This window comes from Hirundo rustica, chromosome 4 (genome assembly GCF_015227805.2).
Source record: "Hirundo rustica isolate bHirRus1 chromosome 4, bHirRus1.pri.v3, whole genome shotgun sequence".
Taxonomy (NCBI): Eukaryota; Metazoa; Chordata; class Aves; order Passeriformes; family Hirundinidae; genus Hirundo; species Hirundo rustica.
In genome coordinates, this window is record NC_053453.1 from 52361729 (window position 1) to 52378336 (window position 16608).

The 16608-nt window shown below is 40.9% G+C and overlaps 1 protein-coding gene across 10 annotated transcripts in view; it reads right to left on the minus strand.

Moving 5' to 3' along the window:
* Nucleotides 1-245: 245 nt before the first annotated feature.
* The window catches only part of TNRC6B (trinucleotide repeat containing adaptor 6B), a 129368-nt gene continuing 113005 nt past the window's right edge, over nt 246-16608 (minus strand). For 6 of the 10 annotated variants that reach the window (XM_040062024.2, XM_058420292.1, XM_058420290.1 and 3 more), the window contains 13 exons: nt 16038-16208; nt 13639-13764; nt 12468-12599; nt 11837-11932; nt 11441-11618; nt 10922-11056; nt 10569-10745; nt 8168-8314; nt 7841-7936; nt 4215-4439; nt 3664-3734; nt 1697-1836; nt 246-1196 (listed from right to left, as the gene is read on the minus strand). In XM_040062024.2, the coding sequence (XP_039917958.1) occupies nt 806-1196; nt 1697-1836; nt 3664-3734; nt 4215-4439; nt 7841-7936; nt 8168-8314; nt 10569-10745; nt 10922-11056; nt 11441-11618; nt 11837-11932; nt 12468-12599; nt 13639-13764; nt 16038-16208 (2085 nt within the window). In that variant the 3' untranslated portion in view covers nt 246-805. The remainder of the gene's footprint in view (nt 1197-1696; nt 1837-3663; nt 3735-4214; nt 4440-7840; nt 7937-8167; nt 8315-10568; nt 10746-10921; nt 11057-11440; nt 11619-11836; nt 11933-12467; nt 12600-13638; nt 13765-16037; nt 16209-16608) is intronic. The other 4 variants (XM_058420294.1, XM_058420295.1, XM_058420293.1 and 1 more) reach the window with 2 other exon arrangements.

Below are 16608 nucleotides of genomic sequence, written 5' to 3' on the forward strand. Positions count from 1 at the left end.
AACCAAGACATGCAGATGGCCAGCCAGCCCGTAGACCACCAGCAATGCAGCGTTTCAAGATTACAGAGAAAAAATGCACACACACAAACATGTGCACACGCACTCACACAGAAACAAGCACACGTGGGCAGTTACATGTGCCAGAACACACTGGTACTTATCAACCAGCCAATCACAAAGTGTTGTTTTTTTGTTTGTTTTGTTTGGTTTTTTTTTCTTTTTCTTTTTTTTTTTTTTTTTTTGTGGGTTTTAATTTTTTTTCTAGTTTTATTTTTTGTTGTTGTTTTTAAAGTGAGGCTCCGTCAAGTCTTCCCCTCCCGCCCCTTATTCTTTTGAACTCCTCCCCAACCCAACATGGTAGACCTAAGGACGGAAACACACCCAGTGCAAACAAAGTTAAAAAGCTATTTTTCAGTATATATGTTTCTTAGCAACAACTTCCGTATAACATGAAAAAGTGAAAAACTAGAAACTAATTTTTTTAATTTTTTCTGTTTAAATTTAAATGGTATGTGTACTTGCTTCACATTGTCTTTCTAAGTTGGCGTTCACGATTCAAGTATTTCAAGAGTGATATGTTCTCTTTTTGGATTCATATTCCAAACGAAAAAACTGAAGTTATATAAGGGAGGCAACTATGTGCTCAGACAGTCTGTCAATGACCCACCTTTTTTTCTTTCTTTCTCTGTTTTCTTTTTCCCTTTTATAAATGTATTTATTGCAAGTTGAAAAAAATGAAAAAGGTCAAGTTAGTGCTGCTGCTGTTCCAAAAAAGGTCACGAGGTCAGAGTTGAAAGTTCTAAGTTCAGATTGAATCCGACCCTCCTCCCAGAAGGTCTCCAGGTAGTAAGGGAGCAGGGCTGCCCATTCTGTGTGGATCCTCTACGCTTGGGACGCCCCACAAGCTTGAAGAATAGTTTGGGGGCCCCCACAATGAAGCGCCAGTGAGATCACCCCCACTGCTGCCGCCGCCGCCACCACTGCTCCACTGCCCAAGCCCTGTTGACCCACCAAAGAGATTCAAAGCAGGTCCAACTGGATCTGTCTGGTTCTGTCCTGTCTCCAGGGATTGCCAGCCCGCTGCGGGTGCACTTGGGGTTGCTGCAGGTGTAGGGGGCTGAGCTTGTGCCAAAAAGCGACTAACCTCTTCATCTGTGGCAAACTCAGCCAGGATGGTAGTGTTTCCCAACACGCACCTACAGGGCAAGGTACACATATGAAAAAAAAACCCAGTTACAGCCAAAAGGTAATGGCAAGGGATTCAGAAAGCATGGGAACAACACTAATAGGTGCCCAAACCAAAGGAGGTATCAGCTACATTGCTACATTGCAGTGGACATAGAAAATTTCAGCTATTTTTGACAGTGAAACTCACTCAAAACACAAGAACTTTCATTTTATATGGCAAAAACACAAAACAAAAATACCCCAACCCCTTGGCCCAGCATTCAGTCATGCCTGAACAAAATCTTTGTAAATTTAAACTAAGGTCCTGAACATCAACACCAAGAGCAATAAAAATGACTCTACCATGTAGGTAAATGCACATATGCCACCTTTCAAACAAAACAGATAAACAGATTAAAAGCCTTTGGAATTCAGATTAGTATAATTCAAAAGTTTTCACTGAGTTTAGGGGTTTACACCATCAATCCCAACACCCCCCCAAAGATTTTTGTCTCGAATCCTTTCTTACATGTGCAGTGCAGTCTGGGCCTTGGCCGCCTCCTGTTTGGTGTTGTATCGGATGAGGGCGGTGCCCTGGGTCAGGTTCAGATGGAATGTCAGCAGTGGGCCATGCTGCATGCAGATCGTCCTCAAGGTTGAACCATCAATCTGAGGAAGAACAGCCAGGATGAAACAGATGTTTGTAATTATTTCTCCAAACATACTTCAATCCTGACTTCATCAGTAATTGAAAGATATTCTGCTCTCAGAAAGAAAAACAAATGAAAGCAGTGGGAAGTAAGCAAAGGTGACAGAAGTTGATTTTCGAACAGGAACTGGTATGCCTTGACTTCTCACAATTACATGCTGTTTGCTTTAGTACGGAATAATCTAAATTATCTTTCCTGCTCACTTACAGCTTAAGCCCGGTTCTCCCTTTCTCACTGAGTTTCTTACACCGTCACTATGCCTATGTTGACAGCTTTTCCGGTAATTGTATACAACTTGAACTTCTCACCATCTTCAGTCATCAGAATTTGTATCAAAGGAACCAGAATGTCTTGGCCTCCAGCTCTCTGATTTCAGCAGAATTTAGATAAACTAGAAAGTTTTTGCAAAACTGGAAATACCTCTACAATGAAAATTTTAAAAATTTATTTTGGTGCTTCTTTGTCTTTGTGGTTTATGAAACAGTGAGAGAAAGTCAGTGATTTTGCTGCCAAACGCACCAATGCCCATTCCATCTGAACTAACGTTTTTACAGCAGTTGTTGCCTACATTCCTCCTTCAGCAGTAACAGCCTGTTCCTTACCTCCAGTAACAGCTGTTCTCCCAGGTGTTCTGTACAGACAGATTCCATTCCTGGTGTGCCACAGGAACATGGACATATGAATGGGATCCGTATGTGCAAATACTTAAGGGAAGTGCTACTTTCTTCCTTCTTTCCCCTCTATTTTATAATACAGCTTCAAATGAGGGCAAAGAAAGTTGTGTGGGGGTACAAATATGATCAAAGTTAAAACAGAGAACCTTGAAATGAACATATTGTTCCTTCTGAGCCTAACCATTCTGTGCGTCTATGAATCCATCTGAACCTTTACACTTCTCTAGTGTACTGATCCACAATAAAGAGAGAATCCATAATAAGACAATTATGATCTGTTTCTCTTTTGTAGTAACTTAAATGCCTCCAAAATATATTCTTCTTCCATTAAATAATTCCTAAAGCAGCATTAAAAAATTTTACACGAGCCAGAGGTAGAACTGTGCTTTTTCCTCACAGTGCTCCTTCTTTCACATCAAGGTAAACAGTCTTTTCTACAAAAGGAGGATGGTTCACCATTTTGGGTGATCTGATGGAGACCTCAGCCTTTTTCTGTAGACTGTGGAAGCATAGTAAATTATCCTGCAGAACTGGGGACTCTCTGTCGAGACCTCAGGGTACTGCTGATAATCATATAGGCTTTTCCTAGCCCTTGAATACAGTACAAACTGGGAATGCAGAAAACAGGATCTCCACGGAATTAATTCTGAATGGCAGCAAGCTTTGAGAATACTTGCAGAAATAACCTAAGTAGACTGGTTTTGGCAGGAGTGTTGGAAAAATCCTGTGGTTTCACTATGGAAACACTAAAGTGAACACTGGCAGTTACATCACATTTCTTACTAACAAAATCCCAAAGAATAACTACAAACCATTCCACATTATAGTCATGAAATCTACCCTCGCTTCTAAGAAAAAAAACTTTCTGTTTAATTGTTTTTTATAACTCTTAAGAAATGTTTTAATGTCACATAGGAAAACCTGAACATCTCAGAATTAGCTGAAGTGATTACAATAGAAAAACCAGTTAGACTGCCGCTCAGTTTATCAGAAATACGTTATATATGCTGACAAATCTGATTTTGTCAGATTTTATTCAAAAAGAAACAACTGAAGAATTCACAAATCCTTGCTAAAGCAAACAAGTCCCCAGAAAAAAACACAGAAAATACCTGTGGAGTGAGATTGTGAAGAACCAGCCAGTAGCTAGGACGAACTGAGCCACCATCACTCCAAGTAGATGCTGCAAATTGTAAGACAGATTAATCAAAACAGATTTGATACAAAGAAAAACCATTCTTCTTTACAGTTAGGTCTTTCAGAAAAAAATCAGCATTACCAGCCCTGTTAAAACATGCAAGTCTAATCTTCAGTCCTGAAAACAAAACCACACCTTTCCTCAAAGTTCCCAGCAAGATTCATTTTACTGGAGTTTATCTTTGAGGGGTTTCCCACACACAGCAAGCACCTAGTCTTGAAAGGTCCTAAATAGCAGGTATTCTCTTCTGGCAGCTCCCAGCCCTTCTTCACTCATTCCCTACAGCAGGACCTGGGATTCAACCCCCCACCCGCCTCAATTACTGACAGCAAATTTCCATTTCAAGACGGAACTCTTTTCTCCTATTACTAGACAAGGGCAACTTTCTTTCCTCCAAACCACTGGTGCAGTAAAACATACACTGCTCAGGTCTGAACAGTGGTGCTTCCAGCTGACTGTTCTTACCAGAGCCAAGCCTTGAGTCCTGTGCCCCCCAGCCCCTGACTGATCGGGGTGCTGTGCTGTTCCATGGAGATGATGGTTTGGGGTTGGTCAGGCCAGGAGGTGGGCGAGGCAGCCCTGTAGTGTTCCTTGAGGAAATATGGTTTTTCCACATCTTGTTGGAGAGATGAGTGGGATTGTGTCCTATGGGATCTGGGGACCATGCTGATTTGTAATCACTGAATTTTGCTAGAAGATTAAAGAAATTCTATGTATTAGAGAAACTTGTAGGATTAAGGACCTGTCCAACCACAGTAAGTCTTTTGACTGCACTTATATTGGAGATAAGCACAAAAACCAGAACCATACAATAGTTAATTTATCATACCAAAAAAACCCCTATGCAACTTAATCTTTGCCTACTTTATATATGCTGACAAAAAAAAAAAGTAATATACCTAGATTATTTATGATAACGTAGCTGATTGCAGTATGTTACATCATTAATTACATGAACAGCAACTTTTATGCCCACAATACATTTCATCTGAGAACCCGAGAATTTCTTAAAAGTTTGGGCACTATTGACCATTAATGAAACTGGACCTTCTTCAAGTAAAAAAACCTGCAGAGAACTGAAAGGAGTATTCACCATTCTTGGTCTACGAAGCTAATGTTGCCTCCTAAAGATGTCTTCCCTACAAGATCAAAGCTTTCGTGTGAATCACAAACCTCACACAATGTTAACACAGCAGTACCACATAAAGAAGGCCGCTTAGCTTTGTGAGAGCTGGACTTTTAAATAATCTTGATAGCACATTTTTTCACTAGAAAGTATTACTAATAGGCAGGTGCCTATTGGAAGACCTATAGTGGATATCCTTAACACATTTCAAAGAACACTTTATAAAGAAATGCAATAAAACAGTAAAATAAAAGCACTCCCCAAAACACCACTATTTGCCATGAATATTTGTGAGCTCTGTTTAAACCAGTGTCTTAGTTTGAAAGACAGGTGTCTGCCAGGGAAAAGCTGGAGCCTCCCTTGGAATGGAGAATGCAAACCCACTCCCTCCGAATTATTATAATTTTGAAATTAAGGTGCTCAAAGGCAAAAGTATGGGGATAGGAGTAACAGTTCTTTACTAGTATGTATAACAAGACAAACAAAACAACAACTACAGCATTAACAAAACAGAACCAGGAAACCTTGTGACAGCCTTCTCAGCCAAGATGGAAAGGGATGGAGGAAAGGCTTTGTTTCACAAAACCCCGAGGCAGCCTGAGCCCGGTGCCCCTGCAGGACTCTGAGGGGCACCAGGCTGGAATGGCAGAAAATCCTGGGCTGGTGGATGGGATACATCAGAGGCTCCGTGGTAGTAGCTGGAACCGCGAGACGTCCAGGCGGGCAGGGGTGGGGTGCGGGGTCACAGCGCAGCAAAAAGACTCAGAGCAGCGCAGAAGAAGCAGCGGGGGTGGGACAGTGGCAGCCCAGCTCCAGCAAGGCACGACATGGCGAGCTCAGAACCCCCGTACACACGAACAGACGGTGGCGGACCCCCAGGCAGGACCGGGCCAGGCGCTGGCAGCGAATCCACCCCGCAGCAAACCACAGCTTGGCCGTCCTTCTGATGCCAGGAGCGAGAGACCACAGCTGCTCCCAGCCCTGTCCTTTATCTTCCTCCTCCGAGAGAAACTCCCAGAGACAAAGGAACTGTAGCCGGATGCTACACTCCTCTCCTTCGGCCACTTTGCTCTTTTTAAGTACCCATAAGCACCCAGTAGCTAGTTTCCTAGCAACTTATGGAAAAAATTCTATAAGTAAAAAAGAAACAAATCTAATCCCCAACAACCTTTTTTTTTTAAAGTGGCAGACTGCATATTCTCCCACAGCTTTTGACACCAAGGGACATTTCAAAAGTCAAAATTCATTGAAAATTCCTCATTGTTCTGCACTGAGAACCAGCCAACAGCAATCTGGGGGAAAAGGCTGCGTCAGACATTATCTTAATCGTAACTCTCATGTCCGTATGTGCAAATACGTGCATTTAACTTCAGTTACTAGCCGATGGTGGTGAATGTAATTTGAAACAAAGTGAAAACCCATAGATTTATGATATGCCAGGGCACCATAAAATAACACATCTGGAAAACAAAGCCATAAAGCCTTCAACATGTATAAACATGCTTCAATTTACAGCTGGATCTCTGTATTTCTAGGACACAGAAATGGTCACTAGTAAGCAGGTTTCAAGCAGTAAACTTTGAAAGTGTATGAAAGTGCTTAAAAATATGTTTTCATTAGACTCTGCTTTACAGTTAGGCGAATTCTAAATTACCAGTTCATATGATTGGCTTTCTGACTGCAAACACTCGTGTCTAGCAGACAAACAGAAAGGTACATGGCAGTGGTCTGATTTCCTCTATTTGACTACGACTTCAATATTTTTATCTCTTCAGTCTTTCTTATGTGCTAGATAAAAATTACACAAAGGCAAGAAGTTGCTATATGCCACTCCGTTCCTCCATGTCACTAGAATGCTGCATACACTGCTTCAAACCAGTCAGCTCACAAATTGGCAGCAGGAACTCAGTTTTTCTTAAGGATAAAAGAGCATTTCCAATGGATTTGGTCAAGATGCTGAGGTAAAGCCTGAACACAGCTTTTATTCAGTATGATGAAAAAACCTAAAGTTCAGGACAGATGTAGCTCTCAGCTCTGTTCATCACCTCTGCTATTTATACACAATTCTTCATTTTTAATTAATTGTCAAGACAATTACTTCAAGAAAAAACTCTGACATTTGCAAGAAGCTTAAAATCCCAATGATTCATCTGGAGCAAGTATTTCCAGCATTTTACTGAGAAGTGTGTGCAGAAACAGATTTTTAACAGAAAGCTGTGGTGACCTTCTTATGAAGGATCTGAGACATATATTTAAGTTTAGATTTACAGGCCAACCATTAAAAGCCAGATCAAATGTCCTCACTGTCCAGATTTCAGGGAATGATGAGTGCTACAAAAGGCAAGGCAAAAACATTCCCTTCACACCACTCCCATGTTCTGAAGTTAAAATAAAAAGCATCACTCACCTTTACTAATACATACACAAGCAGGTCATATTTTAAAAACTAGGACATGTGAACAGTGTCTTTCCTTTTGCATCTGTTGCTTCCTACTACTTTATTCTTTAACTTGCATAATATACTGGTTTCGGCTGGGGTAGAGTCAATTTTCTTCATAGTACCTGGTATGGGGCTGTGTTTTGGATTTGTGCTGGGAACATCATGGATAATACAGATGGTTTAGTTATATTTCTGAACAATGCTTACACAGTATCAAGACCTTTTCTGTTTCTCACATCCTCCCACCAGCAGGAGGAATGAGGGTGCACAAGAAGTTGGGAGGAAACACAGCCAGGACAGCTGACTCCAACTGTGCAAAGGGATATTCCACACCATATGGATTCATGCTCAGCATATAAAGAAAGGGTGGGAGGAAGAGGAAGGAGGGGGGTATATTTAGAGTTATGGTGTTTGTCTTACCAAGTCACTGTTACACATGATGGACTTAATACTCAGAGTGGAACAACAATGAACCACTGCCAAATGAAAAATGCTTTGTCTGGGTAAGTTTCAAACCCTACATACCTGAAGTGCTATGAACGTTGGTGAAGGAATTGTCAGAGGCACTGTAGGGCCAGGCACCAGGTGAAGGCAGCGAGGTGTTGAGGGAAGAGTTAGACCCTATCAAGGAGAAGAGAGAAAGAGAAGACTAAGTTCACAGAGTTTCTGTAACCATTAAACCTCAAGAGAGCCATGACTGTACCAATGCCGTGCTTTCAGGCACTCCCAGCCACAGTGCAAAGGCTGCTCAGGCAAATGCAACAGACCGTTCACCTGCTACGACTGCAACATCAACAATCCAGAGTATCAGAGCGACTTTGATAATCACAGACCAGATGTTCGCTGTTTTACCTGTGGTATTGTCCCGCAGAAGTTGGTGGTCAGTATCTACAATAGGAGATGTGGCTGTCCCCCCCAGTACACTTCCAGGGGTCACGTAGGGATCAGATTCAGGGTCAATATTCTGTATACCTTTCCATGGCACTCCTGGTTGGAACTCTGGAACAGGAGGGAAAAAAGAAATTAGATGCAATCCAGGAAATCTTTACTAGAAGTAATTGCTGAAGGTACTTCAACAGGACAAACAATTGTCTCCTACGCTGTTCCTCAGGGGCAAAAAGACCCTATCTATTTCACAGTTCATCCCATAGCACTAGCTCTGGTGTCATATGAATCTATGAACACAACTGAAGTGTGTACAAGTCTATACTATTAAAAAGTGGTACAGGTGCATCAAATATCCCTTTAAGTGCTTCTGCTTTGCTACATTCAGATGAAGTTTCAATAGTTTTAATGAATTCCATATAAGATATGTACTGAGGTGAGATGCCTTGTGGTAAAAGTAACATACATATTCACTGACATGCTTCATGTTCCACAATGAGATTGGATATACTTATCATGCTTTGATTTCAACTGTAGCTCCAAGCATGCCAGAATTTTAAGGTAAGAGGACGAATTATAAATGAATTAAATATGAACACACAAAGACTCCAGTTACTGTAGAGAAAGATCAGTAACTTGGTTCCTTCAATGAGCTAGAGAATTTGTGAGGATCATCAGCTCACATTCTTGCAGGCGACTTCAACTTGCCAGACATCTGCTGGGAACTTAATACAGCAGAAAAAAAAGCAGTCCAGGAAATTTTTAAAGTGTGTGGAGGACAACTTCTTGTTGCAGGCTGGTGGGTGAGCCCACCAGGGCAGAGACTATGTTAGATCTGTTGTTTGCAAATAGAGATGGGCTGGTGGGAGATGTGGTGATTGGAGGCCGTTTGGGGCACAGTGATCATGAAATGATAGAATTCTCACTATGTGGTGAAATCAGGAGGAACACCAATAAGACTTTTACATTGGACTTCTGGAGGGCAGGCTTTGGCCTACTTTGGAGACTTATTAAGAGAGAGTTCCTTGGGAAGCAATCCTTAAAAACAAAGGAGTTAAGGAAAGGTGGACATGCTTCAAAACAGAGATCTTGAGGGCATAGGAACAGACTGTCCCTGTGTGCTGAAAGATGAGTTGAGGCAAACTGGCCTGGATAGGTAAGGAGGTTTCGGAGGAATAAAAAGAGGATCTTTGGAAGGGAGGGTCAGGTCTCTCAGGAAATATTTAAGGGGGCTGCTAGAGCACGTAGAAAATGAAATTAAAGAGGCCGAAGCTCAGTTTGAAGTTAAAATGGCAACTTCTGTAAAGGATAATAAAAGACGTTTTTACAAATATATTAATGGTAAAAGGAAGGGTAAGACCAACCTTTGTTCTTTATTAGATGTGGGAGGGAACTTGGTAACGGCAGATGAGGAGAAGGCAGAGGTGTTAACGCCTTCTTTGCCTCAGTTTTTAGTGGGAAGGCAGCTTGCCCTCAGGACAACTATCCTCTTGGGTTAGTTGATAGTATCAGGGAACACACTTTTACTTTTTTGTGCTTGAGGGGATACACAGCAGAGGGTTTGCAGTTAGTAATGTTTTCCTGGAAAGCAACTGTCTTCCAGACAAGAGAAAAATCACAGCACCCACTATTTGCTGAACAGCGTCCGTGAATAATCTGTGCAACTTCAAGGACAGCACTCTGTTTAAATGAATGTTTTATATAGAAAATTATGTGTGTATTCAAATACGTATGTACTTTTCCTAGAGAGTTTTCTAGCAGAAACATAAAATTCTGCCAGTGAAACTAGAAGACTTAAAGAATGTGCGCCAGCCTGTCATGCCAAAAGCAAGAGACTTCTACCCAAGCCGCAAGATTCCTGAGCATAACTGAAACATCGCAACACTCTTCTACCCTTTATGCGACATGAACAAAGGTGAACTACAACAGTGTGGTGTTCCCACCATCACAAAAAAACCCCTACTTCACACCTTTTTCTGATTCCACACTATCAGTAATTTTTACACTGTGTCAGCCTAACACAGCACAAATACGGAATCAGTACAAAAGAAGAGAGATGGTGTTGTGTATTCTATGAACGTATGTTTTCATGAAGATTTCTGTAAATGTAAAGTCAGGAAACCATTGAAGAGTTCACCTAACAAAAAAACTGAACAATTGGCAGCAATTCAGCAGTTAGTTCATATTTAGCCCAGCAATTTTTACTGGAAAGTCAACATTTATGTTCTACTTTAATGTGGAAGAATTTCAAAACCAAGATAGGCCAAGCCACACAAGTATTTTCTTTGCAATGGGTATTTAAGTAAGTAAGAAAGGTCCAGCATATCTATCCTAAAGCGAGGACACAACCCCTGCCCTTATGTAATACCTGGAGGCCAGCTGGCATTGCTGGATTTACTTCCGATCTTGTTTGTGGGTGGAGATTTGGCAGGTAACCAACTATCACCAGCAGGGCCTGCATGGCTGCTGAGTGGGTCGCCCTGGATTATGTCAAACTGGTTGTAGGGCGATCCTCCACGAGCCTTTCCAGGGGGCACTATTGCACCTGCAGCATTAAAAACATATATTTACACTCAGGAAAGGCTGGGATCTTCAGGAGTATGATATATTAAGGCAAAAATATTTAAGATGCATACTGGTGAGGCAAGACAGTTTCATCTAAACTATTTCATCTCTGGCAAGATGACCCTACAAGGGCATTCCAAAAATTCCCCTTCTCACCATTTTTGTGCATATTGGCATCTTGTGAAGCCACAGAGGACAGCCCTTCCATCATAGTCCACTGCTTAAAGCGCGATTCTGTTCCAGCCTCTTTCCCTCCCACCATGCCATAATCCATGCCACTTGAGCCAAAGCCTGCAAAACAAACAAACAAACAAAACTCCATTGTCATCTTCTGTTTTGTTTTTAAGCATCTGTAAATGGGGAGTCATTGTAATCACAAGAAAAGGGTGGGGGAAAAAATCAACAACAGCAAAGGGTATGTTCACGGGACATCTTCCAAGTAATGCGTTAGGTCAGTATGCAACGATATACTTTATTCTTAAGTTTGTCTTCTTCCCATGTAATGAAAAATAATGCAATTTGATTCAAAGCTGACACTTGTCATAACCTTCACTCTAACGCTTATACATAAATTACTAATTTCTGGACCCAGACCTAAGTGACTAATACAATTACCATATTAATAATAGGGAAGCTACAGACAATGCACCAAACCTCCTTCCACAGAGCACTTACCACCTGAACCGTATCCAGGTATCTGCCCTTTGCTCTGTAAATCTGAGAGACCCACATTCAAAGGATTGGGTACCATGCTGTCTAAATGTGGCTTAGGCCCAACAGGGTGGGATGGCGAATGCTTCATGCCAGGCTGCCTCTGCTGCTGCTGCTGGAGGGCACTCACCATACGAGCAATCTGCAAATGAAAGAAAAAACAGCTTCACCCTATACTGTAACACAGATTCCAGTGAACATAACAGTGGATTCAAAGAGATCCTAAAGACCCTACCCCCCATAAAATGCAACGTGATGAGTGCAGTTGACGTTACTGAAGCCAGCATCATCTCTCCTGCAGACTGCATTTCCCCAGCACACCTCATACTTCATATGATTGATAAAAACAGTGCCACACACCTGTTGCTCCTGCTGTTGTCGCACAGCTTGAGATAACTTTCTCTGGCTCTGTAACAGCTGTTGCTGCTGCTGCTGCTGAAGGAGGAGCTGACAAGCCTACAAGATATGTGGGGGTGGGAAGAGAGAAAATACAGAGCTCATCAAGTGAAATATAACTGCCAGGAGCTATTCACTAGCAAACGCTTTGCTCAGAACTTAGGTAAGTGGTTTCTCATTCCACTCACTCAAACAGAACTACAATGAATGCATTAGAAGAATACCACATCCTTCACTTAAATGTTAAATGTTTGTAATTTAACATTGTTCAGCAGAATTACTCATACCTGCTTTACTACCACCACTATGACTACAAGTCTGAAGAAAACGTCATTAAAAATCAACAAACAACTGCTTTCTGTACAAAAACATGGCTTAGATTCGTTACGAGCCCACCGTAATCCACAATAATTACACGGGCCTATTTGGTTTATCTTCCGCCTTCCAGCAGGACTTTACTACCCCATATGGCAAAGAGGGAATACTTATACAAAATAACATCAGTAGAACAAAACGGAATTAGAACAAGCATAAAAGGAAAACTCAGCAGACAATTTGCAAACAGTCTTGTCTCACAAGATTATTAGCTACTTACTAATTGAAACTGGGGAATCTGTGGAAGCTGGCTCAGCATGGCAATCTGTTGTGGAGAAAGCTGGGGGCCCATATTGAAAAGACCAGGATTCAAGCCACTGTTGGGAAACTGTTTGAGCATGGAGGTTGAAACCTGCACGGAAATCAGTTACGCATTCTGAATGCACTGCTACGAGGAAAAGATGATGAAGTACAAGCGTTTCTATGAAGGAACAAGTAGGATTATGACACCAATCTTCAATGGTGCTCTGGGAAAGACATTACAGATTCATTAACACATCATATTTAAACATGCACAATCTATAACCTGGGCAGAGTGAATACCTCACTTGATCGACAGTATACAGTATTACATGTGCAGATGCAGATACACACAAATCAGGTGCTAGAGACTGCACTAAATTTAAATGCTGATAGATATGCAGCTAACCAGTAGTCATGGTACTGCACTATCACATTAAAAATGTACTGCTTGACAAGGAAAAAGAAAGGCATTCAGGCAGTCACTCCAGCAAAGAAAAAGTGCCTCACAGAAAGAGTTAATCTCTTTGTACACTGAATAAGATATAGTAAAAGACAGGAGTAGGTGGAGAAGAATCCCCCCATTTCTCCCTGGAATACTGGGGAGTTACAGAAGCACAATTCAAGAGAATCTCAAGAATTGTTCTCTTAAGTCCAAAGCAAAAAGTAAACTTGTACATTTGGAGACCCTGAGGTCTTAAGATTAAGCTCTGCAACGTAAATGTAACACATAGCCCCTTCGTCAAACCTCTCTTTTGGGGGGGACAGGAAGCACAGGACAAGACTACTGAAAAAAAATTAAGCAACCTGTCACACTTCAGAAACACTTCAAGCTTTCACGTTTATTTGTTCTTTTTAAAATACTTTGCAAAAGCGTATGTAAGACATAGGATTCCCAAATCCACTTCTGAGGTTTAAAAATACTGATAGTCAGCATTTACCATCAACTGCCTTGGAATAAGATAGAATGCTAATGCTTCTTAGAGTTTTAAGTACTTTCACTATGAATTTTAATTGTTTTATCTTATTTATTTTTTCCATTTCTTAACATCAAGTTGAGACTAAGATAGGTGTTTAAGTAACCTCAATGATGTGCTCTTGAAGGCTGTAGCTCTACTTTTACAAGTAATCAGTTGCTATAAATTCCTTACCTGGGGAGAAAGGAACTGGGGAGGCACTTGCGCCCGGATATTGGGGGAAGGGTTTAGTGGCTGCACTGGCGTGTGCATGCCCCTCGATTGTGCTGTGCTGTTTCCAAACAAACCATGATTGCCACCCTACAAAATTAAAGCAGTAGTGAGAAGATCAGTCTTGCAGGATAATGGATTTCCATGCTAGTAACGACATACCAGTAACAAGGAGAGAAGTTACTGACTGAAACAGAGTTCCCTTAGAATTACAGATGTCCGGCTAAAATCAGTAATATTCTACCTGGGTTAAAACCACTGTAGCACATTTTTGAGATGCAGGTTGTTTCTCCTCTAACACTGCAGGGTCATGCTTATCTACTTCCTTCAAAACATGACAAATCTGATGTTTTAATATTTTGCACTTTACATACTGGGAAATGGAAACTTGAAGTACAAACAACAAACTAAAAACTCCATTCCATTAGCATAAAATATGGCAAGACTCAATCAACAAGAATTTTGGTCCCTCATTTTAGAGAAGACAGGTACACTTTTCCTAAGTAGGCTGCTGAAATATCACTCACAAGGCTATTATTTCCTCTGCAGGCCTTCCATTAACTGAAATTTGAATTCTAAATTATTATTAAAAATTTTCCTTCTACCATGAAAACTTCAACATTCTGGATTTGATATTTTCCTTCCCCTTTTCTCCCAATAAATATGAAGAAAATTTTCAAATGAGAAAAAGAACTGTGGGCTTTTTTTTTCCTTTCAATGATTTATTTTCTAACACACGAATACTTGGTGTTTGAGTTGGTGGTTTTTTGTGGTTTTGTTGTTGTTTTTTTTTATGAGAAGTATTTAGTGATTTATAAGCAACTTCTGTAATAAACACCAATTTATTAAAAAACCCACTGAAAATTTGTGATTATGTTTCGTGAGTTCAGCCTCTTGAGCAGACTTTTGGTATTATTTAAAAAAAAAAAAAACCAAACCCACAAGAAAATTTATCAACAGTCTCCTACACTAAGACAGCTACACCCTCTTTCGTCTAAAAGCTAAAGCTCATGCTCCAAAGCATTCTTATGTGCCATGAATTTGTCTTTTTGGTTTCAGGACCCTCAGATTTTCCCATCTCCTGCTGTCTATCAGGATATCTGTGACCCTCAGACACCTGGGGTTCTAAAGAGTGCATTTTCCACTCCTCAGCCATAATTCCCCATTTTGCCTGTCCATGCCAGCATTGCTGCACCCAACAGAAGTCCATCATTCTTCCAAACAAAGACTGTGCAGGCCTTCACTAAAACCTTTCCTGTCCTTATATAGCAGGATTTCATAAACCCTAACATAATACTGTGCATAATACTGCTACCATTAATACTGTGCATCCTCTGCTATCCTTTTGCTCTAACACAAGTCTCTCCTCCTGTTTCTACACTGGCAGCACTATGGATTGCCTCATTCACCTGCATCCCCCCTTCACTTATCTTCTCCTTCAGAAGCAAGTCCTAAGCATGCAGGAAGACAAACACAAACCCCCAAAGACAAGAGGTTTTATTCTGGAAAGAGCCAGCTGGAGTAAACGACATATTAAAATTTTTGAGAGGCCCTGAAGCTGCAGTTACATTTTCAGCTCTCTCTGTAACTCTGTAGAGTTCTGCACACTGAGATCAACAACATGCCTGCAAATTTTGGATTTAATCTGATGTTCAACACTGTGTCACATAGAAACAGAAAGACAACACAAAGAAACACCATCATGTTAGCCATATGACTACATAAGCTAGACCAGCTGCAATAATTAGGTACTATTTTTTAATTTCCTAGTATTCCTAAAATGTTTTGTTCTAGAATAATGCAAAACATAATAGCCAGAAATTCTTCCAAACTGCAGTTAACCACTTAACTCCTTCCCCACCATTTCCCTGTACACAAAAATATTCCTACTTCAAGAATTTTTAAAGGCTACTAAATCAATCCTTACTCTGACCTGTGAGGAAGGGAGAAGGGAACAGGCACAATGCTAAATCATTGCAACTTTTTACAAGCACATTTCTACATACAAGGTCTTTGAGTGAAGTCTGAAAAAATTCCATGTTGGGTTTGATGAGGCAAATCAACAGCCTCTAACTGGGTTTAAACTAGCAATTAAAATAAAGGATACCACTAACTTAATGACTTCTGAAAAGCCTATCTACCTGCTGTTGCACTGTGATTTAGGAAGCGGGCAACAAAACCAGACAATATGTTCTGATGCTAGGAACCAAAGTGGACTGATTCTCAAAGGCCTGAGACAGCTGAAATTTCCATTAACAATTTCAATCTATTCAGCAGAAAAACAAATGCAAGCAACCAACTAACCAGGATTAAGCCCAGGTTGCAGCCTTATAACAATGCATCTTAGAACGTGGCCTGCTTACTTGTCTAGCAGCGAAGTTTTGGGGACTGAGCCCTGAGCCGATTGCCCCAAGGCCGACGCTGGATAGTGTGGAACCAGAGGGAGACAGCTTGTAGCTGGGAGAAGGGGAGAAGGGAGAGCAGGGAGCCTCATCCCCAAGGCACCCATCTTGATTGGAGAAAGGCAAAGTCAGCTGAAGCAGCAGTTAGCCAACAGCAGGAGTTGGTTAGTGAAGCAACAGAACGCAAGAGGAGAGAAAGAGGGACGGTGAGTGACTAGGAAGAAGCAAAGTTAATTTGTAATAGCAGTTACAAGGACAAAACTTTTGATTCAAACAATCGTGATTTTCCAAGGAGATAATTTTAAGTTGTTTTTTTCTTTAAATACATTTTCAACTCTCATGAAATTAGCTTCTGATAATGGCTATTACCACTACAGAAGCAAACAAATCTTGAATGAATTTCCTATGTTAGCACACACCTACCCTTATAATTTGTTAGGAAAAGCATTAGCTTTGCTCATGGCATTTATTAATTATGCCACCAGAGGGAATTGGCAAAACTGCTTTTTGGCTTGTTAGACCAAAATGGAGG